Here is a 27,414-nt window from a genome sequence, read left to right on the forward strand (position 1 = left end):
TTTTCATTGTTTTATTTTTATCAGCAACAAAAAATTAGGAGTGTGTGTCAATTTTGACCAGCCCAGCCAACTAAAAAAAATGGTCCAGCCCATCTGGCATTTTCCAGAATTGAAAGGTGGTCAATCCATCCCTACAGTAGATGTAAGGGCAAATATAGACATGTTATTGACACAACAAGATATCACAACAAGAGTTCAAAGTTAAAAGTTGTTTATTGTTTTAAGCAATTTAACACGTGGAAAATGATATCCAATAATAAATACATTTTGTTTAAAAAATATTACATTGGCAGATAAATAGGTGTTAACATAAATGAAATAAGTTAAATAAATACATATGTTAAAAATATGTTAAGTTACTTCACAATTTCATACATTTGATAAATATATTAAGATGAATAGATACATATATAAATATATTCCTAAATATAAACAACTGTTCCAAAGTGGAACACAGGCAGATATATAAGTGTGTTAATGAAATGTTTATGAAACATTGTAATAACATACAACACCACAAAAGTTACTTGTCATTTCAGACTATTTTGACCAAATTGATCGTACAATGAATGTAGATGTCCATCTACTACTAAGTTGTCTAATACTGAAACAGATCACAGATGACGAATCAATTGTGGCCTGCTTCGCAGCTCTAGATACAATATTTAGGCGAATCCAGTATGTGTTTTGCAGGATCACCAGGGGCAAAGACCCGAGCCATGAGGATGGAGAAGGAGAACAGCTTCTCAATATTGTCACGGCACAGTCCTGGCTCTTCCCAGCTCTTCACTTCCTGCCACTTCTCTTCTGAATGAGGATGGGGCTCCTACAAAACAATTAAGAGTAAGGATATGCAGCCCCTCAATTAATAAATTATTGAAATATGATTCTGTAGATTGAGACATCAGTAGGTTCAGACATCAAATACACTGGACTTACCTTCAATTCTAAAAGGAGTTCTTTCAGTACTGTGTTCACCATCTTTCCAGTTTTTGCACAGTTATTCTTGAACTGACTAATTATCCCAAATACTGTACTGTAGTTCTTCAGAACAAAAACCATCTTCTTAAGACAAGGCTTAGGTGGATCATGGTAAAAAAGACAAAAGGTGATTAATCATCTCAGTTTTGTACACTTGGTGTTGTGTATTTGTTTCTCAAAAAATTAGCATTTGTGTCTGACCGATGATAGAATTGGTTAGTGCTTTAAACATTTAGAAAAAAATTGCATTTGTATAACCATTGACCACATATGTGTCTTATTGAAGTTGTTGGTCCAAGTTAACTCACTATCAGAATGGAACCGAATGGAAGTTGTGACTTACCATTGAATCTGCTCTTAGGTTTTTTGGATCACATTTGTCTGTGGCTTCCACCAGCACTCTTGGCCCTTTGACAACTCTTTCCACATTTTTCAAATGACTGAGCTCCTGCAGGACATGATTAAATGTTTCAGAGGCAGATTCAATACAAGTTGCCTATCTGTGGCAGGCACCTATTAATTTCCACTTCTAACGGTCAGACTACCCACTGGGCACAGACGTCAGTTCAACATCTAGTTTTGATTTACATTTGATTGAGTTGTCAACTAAAGTGAATTTAACTTTTTTTTTAAACACAATGTCATTGGATTTCGGTAAAAAGTTGGGCGGAAAAATGACGAAATGCTCTTAAATGTATTACTTTTGTCAAATCCAATAAATGTCTCACGTTGATTCAACGTCATCACATTGATTTTGGGGTTGAAATAAAGTGGAAACAACGTTAATTGAACCTGTTTTTAACTAATAGGTACCAAATGTCCCACAAAAGCATCAAGAACCAGGGTAGTTTAGGCCTACTTTAATTCGGTTTTATCATCACCCTACCATTATCAATACTGAATACTGATGATAATCAACTTACCTCAGTTAAGAGTCTTTTAGCAAGTTCATTTAGTTTTAAAGAGCCCTCTGTGACTTTATTCCAACTGATTCCAACTGTTTGGTTAACTGGAGCGCCTAATGCAACTGTAAATACCGCAAGAAGGCTAACAACGGTTATGAACGGCAGGTACATGACTCTGATTTCTTCTACGATTGATTGCAGTTCTGCAGGTCCGTATTGCATGTGTTTATAAATCGCAGTGTCGGTGACATTGCAGCGGAGTCCCTGTCCATTTATATGCTTATACAGGCCGGTGAGTCACGCGAGGACTTTCCCGGGGCATCCTTCAGGTGAGTTTTAGCCTATAGCCAATAGAGTTCAAATGTGGAGTTTCGTTTTCGTTAATGTTGTCCACGCCATATTGTAAAGAATGTGTTTGCAAAGCATTTGACTATTTTCCAATGACAAATGAACCAATGTTGTCTATTTATTATTGAAATTATTGTAGCGTATGTGTTCACCTGACAGTATGAGTGCAGACAATAAATGCACTTATACCCTATTCAATTTGTAGAGCTTGGGACTTTTATAGAAAATAAGTATGCAAGCTAAAAGTCTTAATTAGCCTAATCGACCCAAACGCACACCTATTCATCAAATGGTTCATAGTGAATACAATTGTTTTGAAGCCTAATTGCTGTTTTATTAAAATATTTGTCTTGTTTATTTAAAAAGGTGTTAAACTGGTTATTTAATAGGCCTAGCCCTAGATATTTAAGTTTAAAGTACTCTTGCCTGATGAATATTCCCCCAAAATAAAACCACTTTTTAATAAAATTATGTTTTATATTTGATAAAATACATTAAGCCAACAACTCTGCATAATGATTCAAACTCTTTCAAACTTTTTGACTCAAAATTATACAAGAAGAATTTCAATTGATGACATTTCATTGATGACATTTCATCAATTACTCTTGTTGGCTAGCTCTGTCATCATCATTTACAGATGGATTTCCTCTTTTGTAATGTATTTTGCAGTTTGGCATCTGTATAACTACAGCTTTCAAGTGAAATTAGCCAACATTTGTTACATAAAGAACCACTGTGAAATGTACATTCATGGCTTCTAATGTGTGGGGCTGTGAGTAGTGTAAACTTTCCGCTTGCTTCTTGAGCCTCTGACAAATTCTTATCATGAGAAGAATATTTTGTTGACCACTAAAATGGAGGTTAGGCCTACACTGAAAAGTACACAGGCAAATACCGCAATGAATAATGTCATTGTTATGTATAAGTATGAGAACACATCTATTGTTCTTTGTTTAAATTAGAGAACATGTTTTTATTTCACAAGGAAAGATAAAGGGAAGGAAATGTAGAACAGAAATGTATTCAAATTCACTGGTCTGGTGGAGCCAATGTGTGAATATGCATGATCAACACAAAAATGTCTTCAGTTGAGAACAGGCAACTCCCAAAACACAAACACTTGCCATCAGGCCTGTATTAGAATAGTCTATGTTCTGATTCCCACCCAGGTTCAAAACATACATTTCATCAGATCTAGATTAGGCCGAAGCATATGCTTCACAAAAAAACAAAAAAACATTAAATTGTGTGGCCTACTGCACAGCCAAAGAGGTGAGAGTTCAAGGATTTACTTTTCACTGTAAAATTAACATTAGACTACCAACACTTTACCTACAATCGACTGCAATGTTTTTAACATTGAGAGTTTGGAATAACATCAAGACGAAGCAGCTGCATTATAAGTGGGATGCACTGTTGAGTGCAACATCCCAAGGGGTTCGTACTGATTGAATGGAGATTGTGACAGCCGGTTAAATGGCGTCCCTTGAGAAAGCAAGAACAAGATATATGTCAGGAGAAGCACAGTATTATCATAAGGAGACGTATACTTGGTATATGGAGGAGGAATGGAGGGAAAAGAGAGGCAGAGGAGGTCTAAGAGAGAGAGGGAGGAAGATAGTGAGCTTGAGTCAGTTAAAAATGGCAGAAAAAGGGAGATGGTTTGTTAAAGAAGAATGGTAGAAAGTATAAGCAGAGTGAGCTGAAGAGAGAAGGAGAAATGGAAAGGAATGAGGGCAAAGTATCGGAGGTGGTAGGTGTGGTGAAGTTCTCGGAGCCCGAGGCTTGCACCAAGGGTTGAGATAAAGCTGAGCCTGTGACAGTAGGAGTGAAGTTTTTGGAAAAAGTGGCCCCTTGCCTTTTGGCTGATCCATTTGTGGTTTCAGGGTGGGTGAAAACAGATTTGGGTACTTTGGAATAGGTGAGGGTAGAAGGCGCTCGGCGTTATACGAATGGGAGCAAGAAATGTGAATTGTTTCACTCTCAAGAAAAGGGCACCATTGAAAGGAGTGATTACTGGGGTAGCAGTAAATGTTAAAGTTGACCAACTGAAGGGGAAGATTCCCGGTGTTTGTGATGCTCGTCATTTGGTGCGACGCAGACAGGGTGGCGAGAGTGGTGAAACAGAAGAGTCATTGTCTGTTCTTTTGAGTTTTGATGTTGAGTCTTTGCCCGACAAAGTGATGTTAGGATATATAAGTTATCCTTTACAAACCTTTGTACCGAATTGTTACAGGTGTCAAGCTTATGGGCATGTGGCAGCAGTGTGTAGGAGGGAGGTTCCTAGGTGTGAGAAGTGTGCAGAAGGGCATGAGACAAAGGAATGTGTAGCATTGGGGAAAGTAGTGGTATGTGTTAATTGTAGGATTGCTCATGGGGCTGGGGTCAGAAATGTTCTGTGCGAGAGAGGCAGGTGGATGTTTCCAGGGTTAGAGTAGTGCAGAAGTTGTCATATGCTGAGGCAGTGAAGCAAGTAGAGGAAGATGGGTCAAGGGGGAGGGATCCTGAGAGGAGTAGATCTGTACCAGTACAGAGGGATAGGCCAACAAGTGATACATGTTTCAGTAAGATTGCATTTTTAGCATTTATAGCAATGGTTATCAACTGTACTGCAGGGATGGAATGTAAGTTGCAGAAAATGTAGGTTGTGGTGGCAGCTGCAGAGAAGTATTTGGGTGTGCGAGACTTGACATCAGAAGAGTTACAGGGTGTGTTAAGTGGTGATGTCCCATCCTTTCAGGTTGTTGGCATGAGGTAGGACTAAATAGATTTAAATAGTGAAGTAGGGTGATATTTATATTTGATTTATTTTTTGAATTTTTGTTGATAATGTAGTGTTAGATGGTAGGGTATTTGTTTATTTATTTTTCAAGCAAAGTATAAGGGAGTTGTACTCCAGTTTAGTAGGTGGCGGTAATGCAACATATTGGATGAAGAATAAGAAAATTGAGGGTTGGTTCTGAACTTTGTCGTTCCGTGAATGTAGCGACACTATTTGCTCCGGAAGTACTTGGTTGCTCGTTGGTTTTATTGTTATTATGAATGAAGCAATCATGGATGCAAAGAAATCTACAAAACAAAATTAGCAACTGAGAAGCTATTATTTGGGGCACAGTGTACAGCTATACATTTAGTCAATTAATAATGTCTTCGTTTCCATTGATTTTGAACATGGGATTCGTATTAGGAGTTGTGTTATCCAAACTGTAGCTCATGCTTACTAACGTCGCTAACGTTAGTTAGCTAGCAAACAGTTGCATGAAATCCGCACATGTTGGGCCGATACAGCAAACTAGTTTGTTTTCTTTTAATTGCCTTAAAAATAATGAACACTGTACTATTGCAATCCAGTATAGCAATATTGTAATTCTTACTTAGTTTACGAATACAGCAAACCAACAACTATAGCCCTGATGGTTACCTATTATGCTTAGCATGCTGACAGGGCTAGATTAGCTGGGGTGTAATCATTAGTCCAAACAGTTGCAAAACGTGCAACTAAAATAAGTTTCTATTGGACAAATTCAGGTAAGTCCCATATACCTCAGCGGTAAATTCTTCCACATTTCATTATGTTTGCTTCCGTTTAAAAAACGTTTTGGAACAGAATCTGCGGAATGAATACACCTCTGTTACGCCAAGAGGTCACTGGTGTTGTTCATTTATTTATTTTTATTGAACCTTTATTTAACTCTGCTAGTCAGTTAAGAACAAATTCTATATATACAATGATGGCCTAATGAGAATGCTACCTAAATATAATTCATAATCTGTAGCTAACTGGCTACTACAGTCAGGCTTGCAAATTGGATTATAGACTATTTGAACAACATGCACCCATTTTATTTCCAGGACAGATGTCCTCATGATGAACTTTGATGGTCTGGACCCAGGAATGGGTGAATACGCACCCGCCCTCCATGGGAATCTAGAGCCGAGTAGGGAGCCCTCGATGGATCCACGACTCAATCCGGGTTTGTTGCAAGGTGTGGAGCTTGATCCAGAGGGTCTTCCCGTGGCCGTACCCGAGTCTGTGCACATGATGGAGGGGATGTTCTCTGAGCTCCATAGTGTGCATGCAGAGGTGGGCGTTCCTGTCACAGCAACTCACTTTGACCTGCAAGAGGAGCTACTCTGGATGGGAAACCACAGGGTAAGAGACAAATTATTATGTGCGAAAATAGGGTCATTCCATGTAATTTCAGCAAGCCACTATCTTAGATTATCTTAGATGGTACCTATATTAGCATTTTCACGCTTCATATCCAAGTAATCTATAAGTAACATCATTGTGTTACGCAGTACTTTTTGGTGGAACAACCCAATAGGGTATTACTAGTACTTGGAACATGTGTGTCCCCAAATGTTTTGTTCACTTTTGTTTCAGTTGGCACTTTTTGTGTAATTTTGCGATATGGGCTATTCGGCACCTTTTTTCCCAGTGATATTAACTTGTTTCCCCACTCTCTTTACCATAGGGACATGCAATGTCCTTCTTTGGTTCGACCATGGGCCGCTACTCATCTTTCCAGGCGCACTCGACTGATGACATTCGTCAGATTCAGAGCATGGAGACGGGGGTTCTGTTTCTCTCTAAGAGTAATCTCAAATGCCAAACTCGTGGAGGCCTCGTAATGTTCGACTACCCGTGAGTGTCATGCAAAATCTTTTGCACATTGTAGTTCTTACTGATTTAGTTCTCACTGATAACCCATTAATGTTATTATGCGAGCCATGCAGCCATGTTTGCTTCGGTTCAAAGGTGGGTGCTGAAATGATGCTTGCAAAAATGTATCTGTAGAATCAACATACAGTTGAAGCAAAGTTACAGCTTCAGTTTGGATGTGCATCTTGAATACTGTACAGTATAGTGCAATTGTCTTAATTAATGAATGTGTACATTTCAGAATGGAGGAGGGAGCTGACATGCATAGTCTGCTTATGACAGAAAACAATGCAATGCTCATGGGTGGACTACAGAATTATGTGCTTGAATTTGACCTTAATACTGTGCAGCAGACCCAAAAGGTATTGCATAACATCAGCATGTGAAAATATAACTATAGTTGCAATAAATAATTTTGCCTGTATTTTTTGGCCTATAGGCTCTTGAAAATAAGTGATTGAATAGATGAATAATTGTAAATATTGTGATCTTTCCTTCCAATGCCTAGTTCACAGTCGAGGCTCCAGGGGTAGCTATCATGCGGCAGTCCAATCGTTTCTTATTCTGTGGGAACACATCTGGGAAGGTAAGGACAACAAGAGAGGCCCAAGGCCACCCATGTTTCTCAGTGTTTGGAAAATGCTACTCGGGCTTTTTACATACTTAACCATTCGTTTAGCTCATCATCTTGCCTCCCACAAAACCAGGTGTCCCTTTGTGACCTGCGCACTTTCAAGCTAGAACATGAGTTTGATGCCTTCTCCGGTAGCCTGTCAGACTTCGATGTCCATGGCAACCTCCTGGCTGCATGTGGGTTCTCCAGTCGAGGGCTGAACAGACTGGCGTGTGACCGCTTCCTCATGGTGTTTGACCTGCGCATGATGCGCACTGTGACACCACTCCAGGTGCACGTGGACCCCCTCTTCTTGCGCTTCATCCCTACATACACGTCACGCCTGGCCATCATCTCACAGACAGGTATTGATCAAATGGGGGATGTGTTTGTTATGTAGCCTGCTAGCTGTATTTATCAGACTGCAGAAAATAATTGACCATCTTTTCCCTCCATCCTCAGGAGAGTGCCAGTTCTGTGAGCCCACTGGACTAGCCAACCTGGCTGACGTCTTCCATGTCAACACCGTGGGCCAGTTGCTCATGAGCTTTGATGTGTCTTCCAGCAAGCAGGCTTTGGCTTTTGGGGACTCTGGGGGAGGTGTGCACCTTTGGTCAGACGCCCCAGAAGTCTCCTACAACAGCTACTCACGGGAGACAGAGTTTGCGCTGCCCTGTCTGGTAGACTCCTTGCCTCAGCTAGACTGGAGCCATGACCTGTTGCCCTTGTCCCTCATCCCCATGCCTTTGAACAGCTCAGAGCCGCTGCTGTCAGACTGGGTCACCACACAGGCCACTCCCAGCCCTAGGTACTTAACACATTGTTTTAAGACAAGTGTTGTGTCCTTTTGGGACTTTGATCTGTTGAAGTAGGCTATGGGGTGAATTCACTGCACCTTGAGCTGGGGTAATGCCAATCTCTTCCCAAAAGTTCCCGTAGATATATTCTCTTGTGCCAGAAGGATCAATTGTCTTCTCCCCTCTCCCGAAAAGTGTATTTTCTTGCTACCACAGATTGCTGATAACTTCTTTGAGGTAACATTTTCTTACGACTGTGGTATGTGGTTGTCCCACCTAGCTGTCTTAAGATGAATGCACGAACTGTAAGTCACTCTGGATAAGAGTGTCTGCTAAAGGACTAAAATGTAAATGACTAAGTTAAAGTAAGTATAAAAATATTTCTCACCTTTTTATCCTCCAGACGAGCACCTCCAGTGGACCCAGAGATCCTGCGCACTATGAACTCTGTAGGGTTCATTGGTTATGCTCCCAATCCTCGCACACGTCCCCGGAACCAGGTACATCAATCATCCACAAATTCAGTGTATTTTTTTTAACATCAGAAGCAATGGGTTTTCATCCATTTTTTGTCCAGGCAGTGTTATCCAGGAAGAGTTGGATACTGAGCTATGCTTGGCTTGTATAGAAATCCTCTCTTGGTGACCCAATGACTTGTTTGCTGTGTTTCAGGTTCCTTACAAGATCAAGGAGGTGGAGCTGGACTATGATAACTACAATCAGGGTGTTACTGAGTCTCTTCTTGGTCGAGATGAAGAACCACACCTGTACATGGTGCCCAAGAAATACAGGAAGGTGTGTCTCTTTACTAATTACATTGTTATCTACCTGTAATTTTGAAATGTGTGGTTTATTAGTATGAATATGTGTTATGAGCACAGTTCAATGTGGGTGATGAGGCTAGCTTGTTGTGGTAACGTTAAGACCTGACATCTTGGATTGTTTTGTGTCCATCAGGTCACCATCAAATACTCCAAACTTGGCCTGGAGGACTTTGACTTCAAACATTACAACAGGACTCTGTTTGCTGGTCTTGAACCTCACATTCCCAATGCTTACTGCAACTGCATGATCCAGGTGAGAATCGGAAATGAGTGGCGTTTATTTATATACTGTAAGTATACCAAGGTTGATTTATATTTGTTTAGTTTATCGAGCTCATGATTATTTGTACATTATTTGTTCCCATTTACAAATGAAAATGTTGTAAGATTATTTCAGTGTGTGTTTTCCCTGTGTGTCTAATTGGTTAGGTGTTGTATTTCCTGGAGCCAATCCGCTGCCTGGTCCAGAACCACCTGTGTCAGAAGGAGTTCTGTCTGGCGTGTGAGCTGGGCTTCCTCTTCCACATGCTGGACCTGTCACGAGGAGACCCCTGTCAGGTAGCCACCGATCATAGGAATAGAAAGGCCTTCTCCATTCAAGTCAATGATGGCATAATGGGTGGACTGGCAGCCATTTTGAGTGTACCCGTGCCAGGAAGTAAATGCAGGAATTATTCCCTTCAATCTGTGCTGTGATTTGTTAAGTTAACTCAACCGACATAGATGTGGTAAATAAATCAATGGAACGCAGACTGTGGGGGATAGAAGGTTGCCAGATTGGGGCACATTCAACAAATCTAATCTAACGAAGTGGTTATTCATCAAATCCGTCATGATTGATGTGTTTACTAAAGTCTGATGGTGCATACATTTAGCTATTTTTGCTGCATTTAGAAGTTGTCCCTTTTCAGGTTTAGAAGTGACTGCTAAATGCTACTCCCATTCGTATAAACTGGTAGCATAGCTAGCATACAGAAATCAGTGGTGGTAGTGAGTCGTTTTTAACTGTAATGCAATTGACTGGTGATGATGACATGAACATGTATTGGGTTTCACATCCATACAGCATTATACTCAGATTTTTTACCTCAACAGTGTGAAGTACACATAAACACTGAACAAAAATATAAACGCAACATACAACAATTTCAAAGATTTTACTGAGTTTCAGTTAAGGATCTGGGTAGGAAAAACTTATCCAAAACTGTACCTTAGAGGAACCTTTGAGATACATAGTTGACCTAGCACTCTGATTTATACACCAAATCTAGCAATCACACTTCTGCCAGACTGACCTGGTTGAGGGTGACAAACTCAGCGTCCAGTCCCACGAGGTCTCCGGCCTGGGGCATCTCACTGACCATGAGGGGGATGAATGTGGCGTGGCTCTTCTTCTGCTTCCTCGCCAGTGATGCCTCTGTCAGCAGCACACTGGCCTCGATGGGAAGTGTTTTTAACTGGGAAAGACTGACAGAAATCAAGTGTTGGGGTGGGGGTGTTATCAAACGGGTAATAAGTGCAGTCACACACAGTACCACAAACACCACTTCTTTAGCTTGAAGACCATGCCTTTGTACAGAGACGGAAACTGGTACAAAATACAAAAAAGGTGGACCGCAAGGCTATGTGGAGTTAAATACACTGAGTATATCAAAAATGAAGACCCCCCCCCCCCACACACACACACACACACTTTTGCCCTCAGAACAGTCTCCATTCGGGGCATGGACTCTACAAGGTGTCGAAAGTGTTCAACAGGGATGCTGGCCCATGTTGACTCCAATGCTTCCCACAGTTGTGTCAAGTTGGCTTAAAAATCCTTCTTTAACCTGTCTCCTCCCTTTCATCTACACTGGTTGAAGTGGATTTAACAAGTGACATCAATAAGGGATCATAGCTTTCACATGGATTCACCAAGCCAGTCTATCATGGAAAGAGCACGTGTCCTTAACGTTTTGTATACTCGGTGTAATTTAAGTGCCTAGGTGCAAAATAAAGTAACAGGGTTGATGTTTTCATGTTAAGTCAGCCATTTTTAAAAAATGGAAATGTCTGAAACTGTGTACGTTTTACTTGTGGATATTGAACATAAAAATCTAAACTCAAGATGGGCGGCAGGTAGCCTAGCTGTTAAGAGCGTTGGGACTGTATCTGAAAGGTTGCTGGTTCGAATCCCCGAGCCGACCAGGTGAAAAATCAGTCGTTATGCCCTTGAGCAAGTCACTAACCCTAATTGCTCTTGTAAGTCGCTCTGGATAAGAGCGTCTGCTAAAAGACTACTATGTCAATGTAATGTGTAAATCTATTTGTCTACATGCCATTTTAAAAACAATGCAGCTATTGGAGTAAACCTATTTTGGGTTAAGACAAGTAACCATGAGTAAGAATAAGACATCTGATTAACACTTCATTTATAACGGTTGGTTTTATTATAGCTAATAAATAACCAAATCATTGACGCATCAATAGATAAGAGAAATCCATGTCTCTTATCTGCCCTGCGAGCCGGTTGGCATACGTGTCATCACACTCCCTCATCTGATTGGTCGTTTCCCATGAACGGTAAACCGGCATACGCGTTATCGCACTTCCTCATTTGATTGGTCGAGTCGGTGGGCCTTCTGACTTTGGCTGTGGTAACAAGTGACGACCTGTAGGGTCAGAGGTTCCAAGCCACTCTATTCATTCTAGCTCTATGCCACCGACAGCCATGACACATCTCACACTCTGTCATATGGTCCATCTCTCAATACAAAATCATAGACCCCTGTAGTAATGTTCTTATGTAGATGTAATAGAGTTGTAATAAAGAGTTTGATGCAGTTGTAATAGAGGTAATAGAGTACTGTAATGTGTTTATGTATGCACTGAACTGACGGACCATAATTGAACCATCCTGCTGCCTACTCCCATGGCCATTCACTCATTGCAACCACTGTCCCCTCTAACCCCTCCCAAAGGCCAGTAATTTCCTCCGAGCTTTCCGAACAATCCCAGAGGCGTCTGCCCTGGGCCTAATCCTGGCTGACTCTGATGAGCAGACGGGGAAGGCCAGGCTGGGTCGTCTCATCCAGAGCTGGAACCGCTTCATTCTAACCCAGCTCCACCAGGAGACCCAGGAGCAGGAGGGGCCACAGGCCTACCGAGGAGCCAGCAGCAGGTGACACCTTTTTCCTTTTGTTTTACATTTTTAACAGCCCCCCCCCCAAAAAAAGATACTAGTTAAAATGATGTGCATTTCTTAAACTCTCAATGTTAGGAAGTAAATCAGCATTTAACATTTATTTAGTGTATACTAGAGCATCTTCTATTTGTGTTTAGTGATGACTTTGGCTTGATAATTCTTTAATGCTCTGTTGGGACAGTGCTCTGGGCTCCTCAGGCGAGTCTGTCATCGGAAGGCAGTTTGGGTGTGAGGTTGAGAACAGCAGCCTGTGTCGCTGTGGAAAGGAGACAGTACGCTCCTCTCTCACCTTGCTCTTCACCATGCACTACCCTGAGCAGAACTCACTTGGTAAGTTTTCCCCTAATCATCTTTACTCTGCAAGTATTTGACTAGTATCACTGTTATTTGGGTAGTACAATTGATCATATATTGATGTTTTACTGTAAACCCTATTCTGTTAGATAAGACGATAAAGGAGTACGACTTTGCTGAGATCCTGAAGAAGAGTATATGTCTGGAGCAGAGTACACAGGCATGGTGTGAGAACTGTGAAAAGTACCAGCCCACAGTAAGTGACACTTTTTAAAAACCTTTTTTAGTTTTAAAATTTGTTTGTTTATTGTTTGAGTCGATTCTTTAATGTGTTTTTCCTGTATCCATCTATCGCTAGGTGCAGACACGGAACATCCGCTGCCTTCCTGATGTACTGGTCATTAACTGTGAGGTGAACAGTGTCAAAGAAGCTGAGTTCTGGAAGGCTCAGGCAGAGGTGAGCTCTTAAATCCAAACCATAATCGACCGCTTGAGTTTTTCCTCCTACAATGGCAAATGCTGAATACAGACTGCTATTGATATTTACAATGACATGTTGGCCATATATTTACAGGAGCTACAGGAGCACATTACAGATTTAGTACTTCTATTATCCCGATGGTGTTGTTTGTGTTTCCAGTGTCAGTAATATTTTGCCACAAAGTTATTATAGTGAATCAAGCTGTTCCTCTCTCTCCACAGTACGCTTTCATCAAGGCCAAGAAGAAAGAGGAAATGGAACCCCATAAGCCCAAAGAACCTCCACCACAACAACCAACTGAGTGGTGCTTAGAGTACGAATGATGAACCTTTCCACATATTTGGCTAGTGAGAGTTCATACTCTCAGGAAATATTGATGGGAAAGCTTGTTAAAACAATGATCATCTGACATTTTGTTTTTGAAATGTTACCCTGCGTCGGGGCCAATTCAGGAAGTAAACTGAAATACAAATTTCCCTCAATGCACTTTTGATAACCTCCATGTTGTTTAGGGATGGGCTGGTCAATACGGAGGGCCTGACCTTTGACACCAGAGTGGAGGACCTGCGTCACATCTGGATCCCTCTCACTCTGAAGATGTCCATCAGCAAAAGCCAGGGCCTGGAGATAAGCAGTTGGCCAGAGGAAGAAGAGGTGAGAGAAGGGTTTCAAAATTCTGGGATTGTTTTTTAGAATCCCTGGTTTTCAAGAAATCCAGGGAATTGATTGAAAGTTCATGGAATTGTGCAACCCTAGGTGAGAGACACAGAACAGCCAACAACTACGTTTACTTCACATTCATAGGTTCACTCACCAAATCATTTTCCAAGATGTTTTTTCCATTTGGCTCCTTCTAGCTTGTTTTTGTTTTTCCGTACTGGTTTCAGTTTAATAGAATGAACTGTATTAGTACTGTATGTATGAAAATGCTTTTTCTTTAACCAATCGTTTAGCTGAGCTCCACTGAGGAGGCTGAAGGAGCGTCTCTCTATGATTTGGTGGTTACTGTGCCTCATGTACTGGACGCTCGAACCGGGGGAAACCTGGTAGCACACATCAAAGTGGGAGAGACCTATCACGTCAGAAAAGAGGTGAGTGGATGGATAGATCTGTTAGAGCCAAAGTAAGAACATCAACAGATATCAGGAGAATGGAAAGCTACACTGAGTGTACAAAACATTGAGAACACCTGCTCTTTCCATGACAGATTGACCAGGTCAATCCAGGTGAATGCTATAATCCCTTATTGATGTCACTTGTTAAATCCACTTCAATCAGTGTAGATGATGGCGAGGAGACATTAAAGAAGGATTTTTAAGCATTTAGACTGATTGTGTATGTGTGCCATCACATCCGGCTGGGATTGAGAGTCCCATAGGGCGGCGCACAATTGGCCCAGCATCGTCCAGATTTGGCCGGGGTAGGCCGTCATTGTAAATAAGAATTTGTTCTTAACTGACTTGCCTAGTTAAATAAAGGTTACATTTAAAAAATAAAAAAAGAAAGATGTAGAGGGTGAATGGGCAAGACAAAATATTTGTGTTTTTTGAAAGGGGTATGGTAGTAGGATGCCAAGTGCACCGGTTTGTGTCAAGAACTGCAATGCTGCTGGGTTTTCCATGCTCAACAGTTTCCTGTGTGTATCAAGAATGATCCACCACTTAAAGGACATCGACCAGCCAACTTGACACAACTGTGGGAAGCATTGGGGTCAACATGGGCCAGCATCCCTGTGAAACGCTTTCGACTCCTTGTAGATTCCATGCCCTGACGAATTGAGTCTGTTCTGAGGGCAAAGGGGGGGGTTTAACTCAATATTAGGAAGGAATTCTTAGTGTTTTGTACACTCATTGTATATATGCTAATAATAATAATGTGAAAACCATATTTGACTCATTTATTTTTGTTCATGTTGCGGTTTAAGGGGGTAACACACCAGCAGTGGTATCTATTCAATGATTTCCTGATTGAGCCAATTGACAAGGTCATCTTTGATTACTCATTGAATCAACATATCAAATATCTTATTAATTCCTCAAATATAACAGGAGTCTACAATAAGTGTTTGTGTTTTTGTTTGTGTGTTTCAGGCGGAAGCAGCACAGTTTGATGTGAACTGGAAGGTGCCTGCCATCTTGTATTACGCCAAGAGAAACTACCACTCCAAATACGACCTACGCAGTAAGCAATCCACTCATTGGCAGTATGTCCAACTGGCCTCACAACCGCAGACTACATGTATGGTGTCGTGTGTGCGAGCGGTTGGCCGATGTCAACGTTTTGAACAAAGTGCCCCATGGTGGCGGTGGGGTTATGGTATGGGCAGGCATAAACACAATTGCATTTTATCGATGCCAATTTGAATGCACAGAAATACCATGACGAGATCGTGAGTGAGACCCATTGTGAGGCCCACTTTTTTTAAGGTATCTGTGACCACGAGATGCATATCTGTATTCCCAGTCATGTGAAATCCATAGATTAGGGCCTAATGAAAGTATTTCAATTGACTGATTTCCTTATATGACCTGTAACTCAGTAAAATCTTTGAAATTGTTGCAAGTTGTATTTATAATTTTGTTCAGTATACATAACACGTCAGGATATTTGTCTTGGTGTCATTCCAAACCAGTACGCAACGTAACCTTGACCTCCTCTGTGAAGATGGGTGGTGTTTGTGGTACTGTGTGTGACTGCACTTATTACCTGTTTGATAACACCCCCACCCCAACACTTGATTTCTGTCGGTCTTTCCCAGTTAAAAACCCCATCGAGGCCAGTGTGCTGCTGACAGAGGCATCACTGGCGAGGAAGCAGAGGAAGAGCCACGCCACATTCATCCCCCTCATGGTCAGTGAGATGCCCCAGGCCGGAGACCTCGTGGGACTGGACGCTGAGTTTGTAACCCTCAACCAGGTCAGTCTGGCAGAAGTGTGATTGCTAGATTTGGTGTATAAGTCAGAGTGCTAGGTCAACTATGTATCTAGAAGGTTCCTTTTCAGCTACGGTTTTGGAATAGTTTTTCCTACCCAGATCCTAACCGTAATCATTAAATAGGTGTATAGGAGGGGCAGCTTCACCCTAGCATCATAGAAATTATGCTAATAATCAACATCTCTGCTTGGAGATCCACTGTTTAAATTCCCCCCTATGGATCAAATCCATGTCTTTGGGTATGTAGGAGGAGGCAGAGCTACGCAGCGACGGTACCAAGTCTACCATTAAGCCCAGTCAGATGTCTGTGGCACGGATCACCTGTGTGCGCGGTCAGGGTCCCAACGATGGAGTACCATTCATCGACGACTACATCTCCACTCAGGAGCAGGTAATGCAGCCCCTCTCGACCTGGCGATAATATGAGTACTTTAACAGGATGGATGGATGTTCCGATAATTATTGCTTTGCAGTAAAATCGGATGTTAAATAACCACGAACAATACAGCTTCTTAACAAAAATACCTAAATTCAACTCATCTTAGTTCTTGAAGTTGAATCTACTTCACTCTTTTGCTGGTGCAGGTGGTGGACTATCTGACCCAGTACTCAGGCATCAAACCAGGGGACCTAGATGCTAAGATTTCCTCTAAGCACTTGACCACTCTGAAGTCAACTTACCTGAAGCTGCGCTTCCTCATTGACACCGGAGTGCGCTTTGTTGGCCATGGTTTACAAAAGGACTTCCGGGTTATAAATTTGCTGGTAAATTTGTATACTTAATATATCGGATTGTGAAATTGAACCAAATTTACCTGTTTCTATACCCCTGGCTGCAGTTTTAGTAAAGATTATGGTCCGGTTTCCCAGACACAGATTAAGCCTCGGACTAAAAAGAATGCTCAATGGAAAATGTCCTTTAAAATGGCTTTTTAGTCCAGAACCAATCTTAATCTGTGTCCAGTATTCCAGCCCTATTGGTTAGCTAGAAACAGTAGACAGGGTCATTTCAGTGGAGGGAGTTTGGGAGCTCATCTGTGTTTTTATGTTTCCTTGCTCAGGTGCTGAAGGATCAGGTAGTTGACACAGTCTACCTGTTCCATATGCCTCGTAAGAGGATGATCTCTCTGCGCTTTCTCGCCTGGTACTTCCTGGGTAAGAGTTTATACTCCTCAACCACTGTTTTGTTCATATAGAAATTACTTCTTAGTCTGACATTTTCCAAATTTCTCCATGTAACACAAAATTGTGTGAAAAGGCAAAACTGCTACTTGCTTCTCCAGACCTTAACATCCAGGGTGAAACCCATGACAGTATCGAGGATGCACGCACCGCACTTTCGCTGTACAATAAGTACCTGGAACTGAGTCGTGGAGGAGGAAACAACGAAGTCCGCAAAGTTCTGAAGGGACTCTACGAGAAAGGCCGCAAGATGGACTGGAAAGTCCCGGACTGTGACACAGGAGATGGTTAAGGTAGCCCAAAAAGTATGAAACTGGCATAGCATTAGAGAGTGTAATGTTGGTGGGGTTTAGAAATGATTGAGATTAACTAAACTTTACTTACTATTATTAGCAGTTTACAGTATCAATCAATCCACACTGATTAAATGTGGTCCCCTCCCACAGGTACAGTTGTCTTTCCCTCAATGACGGGACTGTGAAGAGGGCCTGAAGACAAACTGATTCACTCTCTATTTCAATCAGCTTTTTCTTTTGTATTGTTACAACTAGGGCTAACACAATTACCGTACAACCGTTTAACCAAGAGTTATGGATGAAGACCGTCATGAAAATAAAATAACTGTATTTTTTTGTTGTTGCTATTTTAAAGGTTATAATGATGACCGCGGTAATTTGGCTGACCAATAACCGCCATCAAAAATTCCATGACGTCACAGCCCTAGTTACAATAAGTTCAATAAGACCCCCATACATGAAACTGGACCAGTCATCGACAAGAGCAGAATCCTGACCGAGGTTGTGTCAGTGTCCCAACTTTCCACATAACCTTGCTTGCCTGTACAGAATTTGAATAAGGACTGAACAGTTTTGATCTTCTCCAAAGCATAAACCAAAACTATTTCTGATTTAATTTTTCCTTTTCTATTTTTCATTAGATTTGTAAAGAATGTTTTTTATTATGCTGTACATTATGCTGCCTACATGGGCAAAGAATAGTATTTTGAAAATGTGCTGAAGTTTTTGTAGTGATGTTTCTAGAGGCCTGTAATTAAAACAGAATATAAACTCAGCAAAAAAAGAAACTTACCTTTTTCAGGACCCTGTCTTCCAAATAACTTCACAGATATTCATTGTAAAGGGTTTAAACACTGTTTCCCATGCTTGTTCAATGAACCATAAACAATTAATGAACATGCACCTGTGGAACGGTCGTTAAGACACAAACAGCTTACAGACGGTAGGCAATTATAGGTCACAGTTATGAAAACTTAGGACACTAAAGATGCCTTTCTACTGTCACCAAAAGAAAGATGCCCAGGGTCCCTGCTCATCTGCATGAACGTGCCTTAGCCATGCTGCAAGGAGGCATGAGGACTGCAGATGTGGCCAGGGCAATAAATTGCAATGTCCGGACTGTGAGATGCCTAAGACAGCGCTACAGGGAGACAGGACATACAGCTGATTGTCCTCGCAGTGGCAGACCACGTGTAACAACACCTGCACAGGATCGGTACATCCGAACATAAACACCTGCGGGTCACGGTACAGGATGGCAACAACAACTGCCCGAGTTACACCAGGAACGCACAATCCCTCCATCAGTGCTCAGACTGTCCACAATAGGCTGAGAGAGGCTGGACTGAGGGCTTGTAGGCCTGTTGTAAGGCAGGTCCTCACCAGACATCACCGGCAACAACATCGCCTATGGGCACAAACCCACCGTCGCTGGACCAGACAGGACTGGCAAAAAGTGCTCTTTACTGATGAGTTGCGGTTTTGTCTCAGAAGGGGTGATGGTCGGAGTCATGTTTATCGTCGAAGGAATGAGCGAGGCCTGTACTCTGGAGCGGGATCGATTTGGAGGTAGAGGGTCCGTCATGGTCTGGGGCGGTGTGTCACGGCATCATCGGACTGAGCTTGTTGTCATTGTAGGCAATCTCAACACTGTGCGTTACAGGAGACATCCTGCAAGACAGGAATATCTGTTCTGCTATGGCCAGCGAATTGCCCGGATCTCAATCCCATTGAGCACGTCTGGGACCTGTTGGATCGGAGTGTGAGGGTTAGGGCCATTCCCCCGAGAAATGTCCGGGAACTTGCAGGTGCCTTGGTGGAAGAGTGGGGTAACCTCTCACAGCAAGAACTGGCAAATCTGGTGTAGTCCATGAGGAGGAGATGCACTGCAGTACTTAATGCAGCTGGTGGCCACACCAGATACTGACTGTTACTTTTGATTTTGACCCCCACCCCTTTGTTCAGGGACAAATTATTCAATTTCTGTTATCACATGTCTGTGGAACTTGTTCAGTTTATGTCTCAGTTGTTGAATCTTGTTATGTTCATACAAATATTTACACGTTAAGTTTGCTGAAAATAAACGCAATTGACAGTGAGAGGACGTTATTTATTTATTTTGCTGAGTTTAGTACACTGAACTGTCTATTCGTATTCATATTTTACTCCAAATCCACATTTTATGTGATAAAGATGTGGGCTATATGTTTAAGAAATGTTTTACTTTGCGGATTATTTATACCATATATTCTACTGTAGTGTGAAATGAATGTGACATTAAGATGTTGCCAAGGCCTCCACGGCTCAGGGTTATAGCACCCTCTGCTGACCATACTTGGGAAGGTTTTCTTCTGTAATTCCAGGTGACACTGACAGGTGTAAACTTCTGGAAAAGTCAACCCGGGCTACTTCCGGCCTGTCTGACCACAATAAACCATTAAAAATGCAACAAACACTTTCTTTGCCATATTTTGCAATGTCCAATCCGTTTTTTGTTAGCTAAATGTGTGCTGAGCTTTCTGGAGTAAGTAAAAAAATAAAAAAATAAAAATTATTGGTGAGCACTGCACTGCACAGAGTTGCCATTATAAGGAGGTGACACTGGATGAGTGTATTTGTGAATGTTATGGATTTGATTTAGGTTTAAAACGTGGTACCCGACGTTTCATCAGCCGGGAGCGCAAAAAACGAGTTTTTACGTCATCCTCTGTTGTGACGTATTTGTAATACGGTAAATATTGTAAAGAGGATAAGAAGGTAGTCGATCAGCAGAGATCTTTAGCCAGTCATCATACTCAGTAGACCTAGAATAGATCATACCGTGCCGTTTTTCTCTACTTTAGCATATCCAATAATATCCTGTTTTTAATGCCAATAGACATTGTACCTGTAATCAATTTAAACGCTATAGCAGGGCCGGCGCCAGAACGAATCAGTTGGAGGGGACTTTGATTTTCCACCTTCTATGTGTGCACGTAGGAGGTCCATTAATCTTTTGAATGGGTGCAAGTAAATAACAAGATGGCCCGCACACTGTTAAAGTTCCCAATTCACTGCTTTATTGACAACGTTTCGATCAGGTCAAACACACAGAGTGCTCACGTCCCAAAATATACACATTTCACCTCACATGACCATTACGCAAAATGACGCATGGTGGGTACAAAAACAATTAGTTTATCTCTAATTATTTGATATCGATTAGATGGACGCGTAACGTACTAGGGTGGAACCCAAGAACAATGTCTAATTGTTGACACAAAAAAATCTACTTTTTGGGGGTGGGAATTATATGTGGATGAAAGGCTTGCTTAGGCGTATAAATTATGAAGGGAAATAAATGGTTTGAAATTTACACCTTTTTTGTTATTTCATAAAATGTTGTCATCCCACACACAACAATTGTGTTAAAATCAATCGGTTTTATTTAGAAATTCTTTATTCATTTATTTTTTTAATTATCTAAATTAAATATGGGGGCGGTTATGGTGTTGCACATGTCACCATTAATATCCTCACTATGAGGAAATTTGATGTAAAGTCCCGCTTCCCCCCCCCCCCCCCCCCCACCCCCCTCCCCCATGCAGCCGATCCTCTGTGTAACCCCGCTGTCTGAAACGCTCATCCGGACAGTCGGCTTGTTTGTCATAGTCACACTGTGTACGACAAATCCTGCGTATGCAAATGTTTTGGCTGATGGAGAGGCTCGTTTTTGTTGGTGTAAGGTGGAAGCTGTCTCCGCGTTACAGGGAATTCCTGTCTGTCGGCTTCCTGTATAGGTCCGTGCTAAAGCCACGCCCTCCTTTCCGCTAGCAGTGAACATTTGGCAGAAACATAACGCTATGTTGCATATCTCACTGCTTTTTTCCATGTCGATTTGGTCCTGCCGTACATACCTACACGTACGCTTTGGTCACAAGACGCAGGCCTCCTTATTGTCCCTAGAATTTCTAAGCAAACAGCTGGAGGCAGGGCTTTCTCCTATAGAGCTCAATTTTTATGGAATGGTCTGCCTACCCATGTGAGAGACGCAGACTCGGTCTCGACCTTTAAGTCTTTATTGAAGACTCATCTCTTTGGTAGGTCCTATGATTGAGTGTAGTCTGGCCCAGGAGCGTGAAGGTGAACAGAAAGGCACTGGAGCAACAAACCGCCCTTGCTGTCTCTGCCTGGCTGGTTCCCCTCTCTCTACTGGGATTCTCTGCCTCTAACCCTATTACAGGGGCTGAGCTGTCCCTAGGAGGGGTGCGTCACTTGAGTGGGTTGAGTCACTGACGTGATCTTCCTGTCCGGGTTGGCGCCCCCCCTTGGGTTGTGCCGTGGCGGAGATCTTTGTGGGCTATACTCGGCCTTGTCTCAGGATGGTAAGTTGGTGGTTGAAGATATCCCTCTAGTGGTGTGGGGGCTGTGCTTTGGAAAAGTGGGTCAAGTTTAATCAAATACATTTGTAATGAATCATTAAATTATCTTGAATATGAATTAGCCTGAGGTCACAAAAGCAGTTTTGCAAGCGGTGCAGTAGAAAACGTAGCCTGCGTGGTGATATGTCAACACTTATGTCAAGCAGCAGGGCAGCTAACTTGTACAGTTCACTTCTATGAATACAAGTTTGAGGCAGTTTATGGAAAGGTTTGATATTATAGATATTTGGAGAGTAAAGTTTCCTAATGACAAGTCTTTCACATGGAGTAATAAGGCACGCTCCAGACAATCACGCATAGATGTTTGGCTGGTGGCTAAATGTTTTTATTAACAGTGTATTTCTGTTAACATCCATGCCACTCCCCTTACTGATCATAGAGCTATTTATATTGACATTCAACTTTTTATCTCTGATAATGGCCTTGGCAGAGCATCCTACTGGAAGCTGAATAGCTCTATATTAAAACATGAGTTGGTCAAGATGGAGATAAACAATTTAATTACACACATTTGGAACAAAGCTATAAGTGACAATTCATACAGTAATAACTGGGAGCTTTTTTAAATATGAGGTTGGAAAATATTTAAGAAAATATGGGAGTATTCTTGCCAAGACAAGGAGACCTGAAGAAGAAAGTCTGTTGAAAGTCTCTCAGAGGAGGACAAGTCTGTTCTGTTTGAGCTACAAAACAAGTTGGATGATATGTATAATCTGAAAGTAGAGGGAGCCTTCCTTTGTCAGATCTAGGAAGAAGTGGCTAGAGGAGGGTGAACAAAATCCATCTTATTTTTTCAGGTTAGAGAAATACCACTCTAAAAATAATACAATTCAACAATTAAATATTAATGGTCTCATCACAGATGATCCCAAATTAATCTCTAACTTTAGTTGCAACTTCTACAGGAATTTATATAGTTCTAACTATTGTGAGGTTTCCTCAACTCTTTTCTTTGACTCTCTGGGGGATGTGAAATCAATTAGGGAGGCTGAGAGGGAACATTGTGATGACCCTATTATAGTTGAAGAGATCATTTATTCTATTGAACACCTTCAAAATAATAAGTCTCCTGGGACTGATGGTATATCTGCTGAGTTTTACAAAACTTTTTCTCAACAGTTGGCCCCATTTCTGTTGGAGGTGTTTTCTGAAAACATTACAAATAATGCTCTCCTTCCCAGTTTGACTCAAGGTCTGATTACAATCATACCTAAGCCCAAGAAAGACTTGCTTCTACTCGATAATTGGCATCCAATCTGTCTGCTCAATAATGACTACAAAATATTAGCCTCTATATTTGCAAAAAGAATGAAGGCAGTATTGGACTCAATTATAGAAGAGACCCAATCTGGCTTCATGAGGAATAGACACATCTCTAATAATATCCAACTGGTGTTAGACCTTATTGACTATTCTGATTTAATCTTCGAAGATAGTTTTATTGTCTTCTTAGACTTTTATAAAGCCTTCGATACAGTGGAACATGAGTTTCTATTTCTCTCCCTTGAGAAATTTGGTTTTGGGAAATTATTTTGTAGTACTATTAAAACTCTTTATATGAATGGGAAGAGTTCAATTAAATTAAAGCATGGCACTTCTCCTAGATTTGATTTGAAAAGAGCGATTAGGCAAGGTTGCCCAATTTTGCCTTACCTCTTCCTGCTTGCAACCCAACTTCTTACAAGTTCTGTTAAATCCAGCAATATAAAAGGGATCTCTATTGCTGACAGAGATATTATCATAAATAAACTTGCAGATGACACAACCCTCTTTTTGAAAGATGCTGACCAGATTCCTAGAGCAGTCGATGTGATAAATATATTTTCCAAAGCATCTGGTCTTTGCCTATACCTTAATAAGTGTGAATTGTTTGCTGTTAAAGACTGTGTGATACCCTCTATATGCAATATTCCAGTCAAGGAGAAAGTAACATACCTTGGGATTACCATATCTAATTATTGAACAAAACAAAAAGAAGTTGAACCATTGGTTGCAGAGGGATTTATCCTTGAAAGGTTGAGTATTGCTTTCTAAAGCTGAAGGTATCTCCAGACATACTTATGCAGCCCAGTCCCTATATCTTGACAACAAAATAGGTAAAGTGGTTGACCAGGTGCTTTTCAACTTCATCTGGAAAAATCGTACACATTATATTAGGATATCTGTTGTTATGAACTCATATGAATATGGTGGTCTCAATTTTTTAGATTTTCCTACTTTGAATAATACTTTTAAGATAAGTTGGGCTAAACATTTTTTAAAGAATCCTACTTCAATTTGCAATTTCATCCCTCATTATATCTTCTCCCGTTTTGGTGGCCTCAATTTTATGTTACTTTGTAACTATAACATTGATAAGATTCCTGAAAAAGTATCTGCTTTTCATAGACAAGTATTCATAGCGTGATCGTTAATATAGAAACATAATTTTTCCCCGCATAAGTATTTCATTTGGAACAATAAGGACATTTTGTATAGAAACAAGTCTTTATTTTTTAAGAACTGGTTCAATAATCATATCCTGCTGGTGAGTCAACTTTTTAATGCAGAAGGACTGTTAATCAATTATGAGGAAGTTTTATCTCGTTACAGTATCCTTGTAACAACAAGAGAGTTCGCCATAGTCTTTGATGCTATTCCATCTGGAACTCTCATGTTATTTAGAGGTGTAGCCAGACCTCACCTTCTTGACCTATCCTCGCTTAATCCAGTTGACTCTCCAATGGGGAAATTATGTTTCTCCTTGCTCCCTCAGAACAACAGATCTATACGTGCTTTATTTCAAAGGGATATTGTCTCCATTCCTTATGTCACAAGTTACTGGAATACATTGGTCACTAATATCTGTTGGGAAAAAGTCTGGTTATTACCACACAAATACTTGCTTGTTAACAAGGTCAAAGAGGTCCCTTTCAGAATGATCCATAAGTATTACCCTGCGAATCATTACCTGAAGAAACTCAAAAAAGACATTAACATTGATAGTACTTTTTGTGTTGAGCATCCAGAAACAGTTTCTGGCATTGTCTACATGTAAAAACTTGTAAAAAACAAAAAAAACAATTGTGGAAATATTTTCACAGTTATAATAATATTCTTGATGACTTTTGTTTGTTATGGGAGAATGTGCTGCTCGGTTTCCTTAACCATAATAAAGATGAAGAAAAACAATTGTACCTCATAAATCTAATTGTGCTAATGGCAAAATGTCATATTCATAAATGCAAATTCACTAATAAAAAAACCCTTTTTCATGTTTTCTATAAGGAATTTGAGCAGTATATTAAGATAATTATACATTCTTCTAATAAGAAAGCTGTTAAAACAATCAATATGTGTGTTTCTTTTAAGGTCTTTGTGTAATCTGTAATTTGTTCTAAGTATTTTACACCACTGGACAAGTGGTGTACTCAGTGGGGAACTCTGCGATATTTCAGTGTGTGTGTAAAGGCCTTAAAAGTGCTTTGTTGGATGAGGTTGACAGAGAAAACAATTAGTTGCCCTGCAGGAACAAACAGGTCCTGCCCAAGTGGGACCCCGAAACTACTTCCCACTGCTATGGAAGTAGAATGTTGGTGGAGCCAGTAGGAGTACTGTTAGCCCACTGGGCACACACTAGTTGAATCAACGTTGTTTCAACATAATTTGTCAACGTATTATGATGTGGAATCAACGTGGAAAATAAATTGGATTTGAAAAAAGTCATCAACCAGTACTGTTTTCATTTCAACCAGCTAAAATTAGGGTGAAACTTCAACTTAAATATATTGACTTAACCTGACTAACAGGTTGTTACATCAATCTAATATGAACATAATCATCAGAACTATGTATACGTTGAAATTGCGCTGAAAATTACACATAGGAACATAACAAATATTTTTATTCCTATATTTAATATACAGGTAACTGCTAAAATAATGGAAACACTTGAGTAAATGAAGGAAACAAAGTATATTGAAAGCAAGGTATATGGAAAGCAGGTGCTTCCAAACAAGTGTACTTTCTGGATTAATTAAGTAATTAACATCCCATCATGCTTAGGAAGTTAAAGCATAGCACTGGAGCCCTCCATAAAGCTCCCACACAACACTGGTGAGGCGTCATTGGGTGTGCTAGATATCCTCTTGGAAGGCTTGCGGACTGTAATTGATTGTGACAATTTTTTCAATACTTTCACAGAGCCTACAGTCTTTTGGGAGCAAATCCAATTGGTTTCCCACATTATCCTTCAAATGGTCCAAGCTAAATTGAAGAAAATGTTCACTGTACAACTACTCCTCAATGCCAAGGAATCCTTTTATACTGAAAGTGACATCGGATTTAATCAACACGGTATAGTAACCAGTGCAAAAGAGATCCTGAGCCGGATCTTGGTGAGAATCTAGGAGGGACTGCCAACATGTGAGTTGAAAGAGTCCAGGAAGGTACTCGCAAGGCAGTTTTTGGACTCCCTAATCCATAACTTTGAGCTGTTGATCACCAGGGATGTGAAGCAACAGCCAGAACAAGGTGCCTCCAGCTGCTTTGGCGAACAGAGAATGGCTGACATTAGTGCCTCAATTATCCCAAAGGCCAGATGCAGCACTCCACTGGAGCTGGAATGTATGGTTGCTGATAGGCCTATAACAACAAATGTGTATCATGTCATTGTGGAGACAGCAAATGTCCTCTCTAAGGATTCGATTCACTTGTCCTCCGCTGTGCTCATTGCAAAGGCACAGCAGGTAATGCTAGATTTCAGCAGCACCAATATACAACGCTTGGCAGTCAGTAATTCACTGATGGCTGTCCAGAAATCATGCCCTTTGAAGGAGGACCTTCAGAAACAACTTTGTTTTGTTTTTGTATTTATTACGGATCCCCATTAGCTGCTGCCTTCCTGGGGTGTTAACAAAATTAAGGCAATTACATACAAAATAAAACAGTACATCACACAACACATTACTACACACTACTCTACCACAACATACAGTGCCTTCAGAAAGTATTCATACCACATGGCTTATTCCACATTTTATGTTACAGCCTGAATTCAAAGTTGATTACAAATGTTTTTTTCTCACCCATCTACACACAATACCCCATATTGACAAAGTGAAAACATGTTTTTAGAAATATTTGCAAATGTATTTCAAATTAAATACAGAAATATTTAATTTACATAAGTATTCACACCCCTGAGTCAATACTTTGTAGAAGCACCTTTGGCAGTGATTACAGCTGTGAGTCTTTCTTGGATTGTGGAACATTTGGTCATTAATCTTTTTAAAATTCTCCAAGCTCTGTCAAATTGGTTGTTGATCATTGCTAAACAACCATTTTTAGGTCTTGCCATAGATTTTCAAGTAGATTTAAGTCAAAACTGTACCTCGGTCACTCAGGAAGATTCATGATCTTCTTGGTAAGCAACTCCAGCGCAGATTTGGCCTTGTGTGTTCGTTAATTGTCCTGCTGAAATGTGAATTAATCTCCCTGTGTCTGG

At 40.8% G+C, this 27,414-nt stretch overlaps 1 protein-coding gene across 1 annotated transcript; it reads left to right on the top strand.

The window, feature by feature from the left end:
- The first annotated feature begins 5,259 nt into the window (after nucleotides 1–5,259).
- Nucleotides 5,260–18,225, top strand: LOC120061122 (PAN2-PAN3 deadenylation complex catalytic subunit PAN2-like). Its single transcript, XM_039010681.1, has 26 exons — nucleotides 5,260–5,765; nucleotides 6,090–6,390; nucleotides 6,716–6,885; nucleotides 7,145–7,265; nucleotides 7,412–7,489; nucleotides 7,611–7,881; nucleotides 7,979–8,324; nucleotides 8,717–8,813; nucleotides 8,986–9,108; nucleotides 9,271–9,390; nucleotides 9,567–9,695; nucleotides 12,098–12,297; nucleotides 12,503–12,651; nucleotides 12,765–12,871; nucleotides 12,974–13,072; nucleotides 13,318–13,409; nucleotides 13,609–13,750; nucleotides 14,050–14,187; nucleotides 15,021–15,080; nucleotides 15,187–15,277; nucleotides 15,855–16,012; nucleotides 16,278–16,421; nucleotides 16,616–16,795; nucleotides 17,092–17,185; nucleotides 17,314–17,517; nucleotides 17,659–18,225. The coding sequence occupies exons 2-25, from the start codon at nucleotides 6,103–6,105 to the stop codon at nucleotides 17,502–17,504; spliced, it is 3,588 nt and encodes a 1,195-aa protein (XP_038866609.1). The 5' UTR covers nucleotides 5,260–5,765; nucleotides 6,090–6,102; the 3' UTR covers nucleotides 17,505–17,517; nucleotides 17,659–18,225.
- Nucleotides 18,226–27,414: the final 9,189 nt, after the last annotated feature.

This window comes from Salvelinus namaycush, chromosome 16, assembly GCF_016432855.1.
Source record: "Salvelinus namaycush isolate Seneca chromosome 16, SaNama_1.0, whole genome shotgun sequence".
NCBI classification, from domain to species: Eukaryota; Metazoa; Chordata; class Actinopteri; order Salmoniformes; family Salmonidae; genus Salvelinus; species Salvelinus namaycush.

Excerpts from the sequence above, each read along its gene's own strand:
- LOC120061122 (XM_039010681.1), top strand. The coding sequence starts at position 6,103 with ATGATGAACTTTGATGGTCTGGACCCAGGAATGGGTGAATACGCACCC. Across the intron at positions 6,886-7,144 it reads CTCGTAATGTTCGACTACCC|AATGGAGGAGGGAGCTGACA; the intron begins GTGAGTGTCATG and ends TGTACATTTCAG. Across the intron at positions 8,325-8,716 it reads CAGGCCACTCCCAGCCCTAG|ACGAGCACCTCCAGTGGACC; the intron begins GTACTTAACACA and ends TTTATCCTCCAG.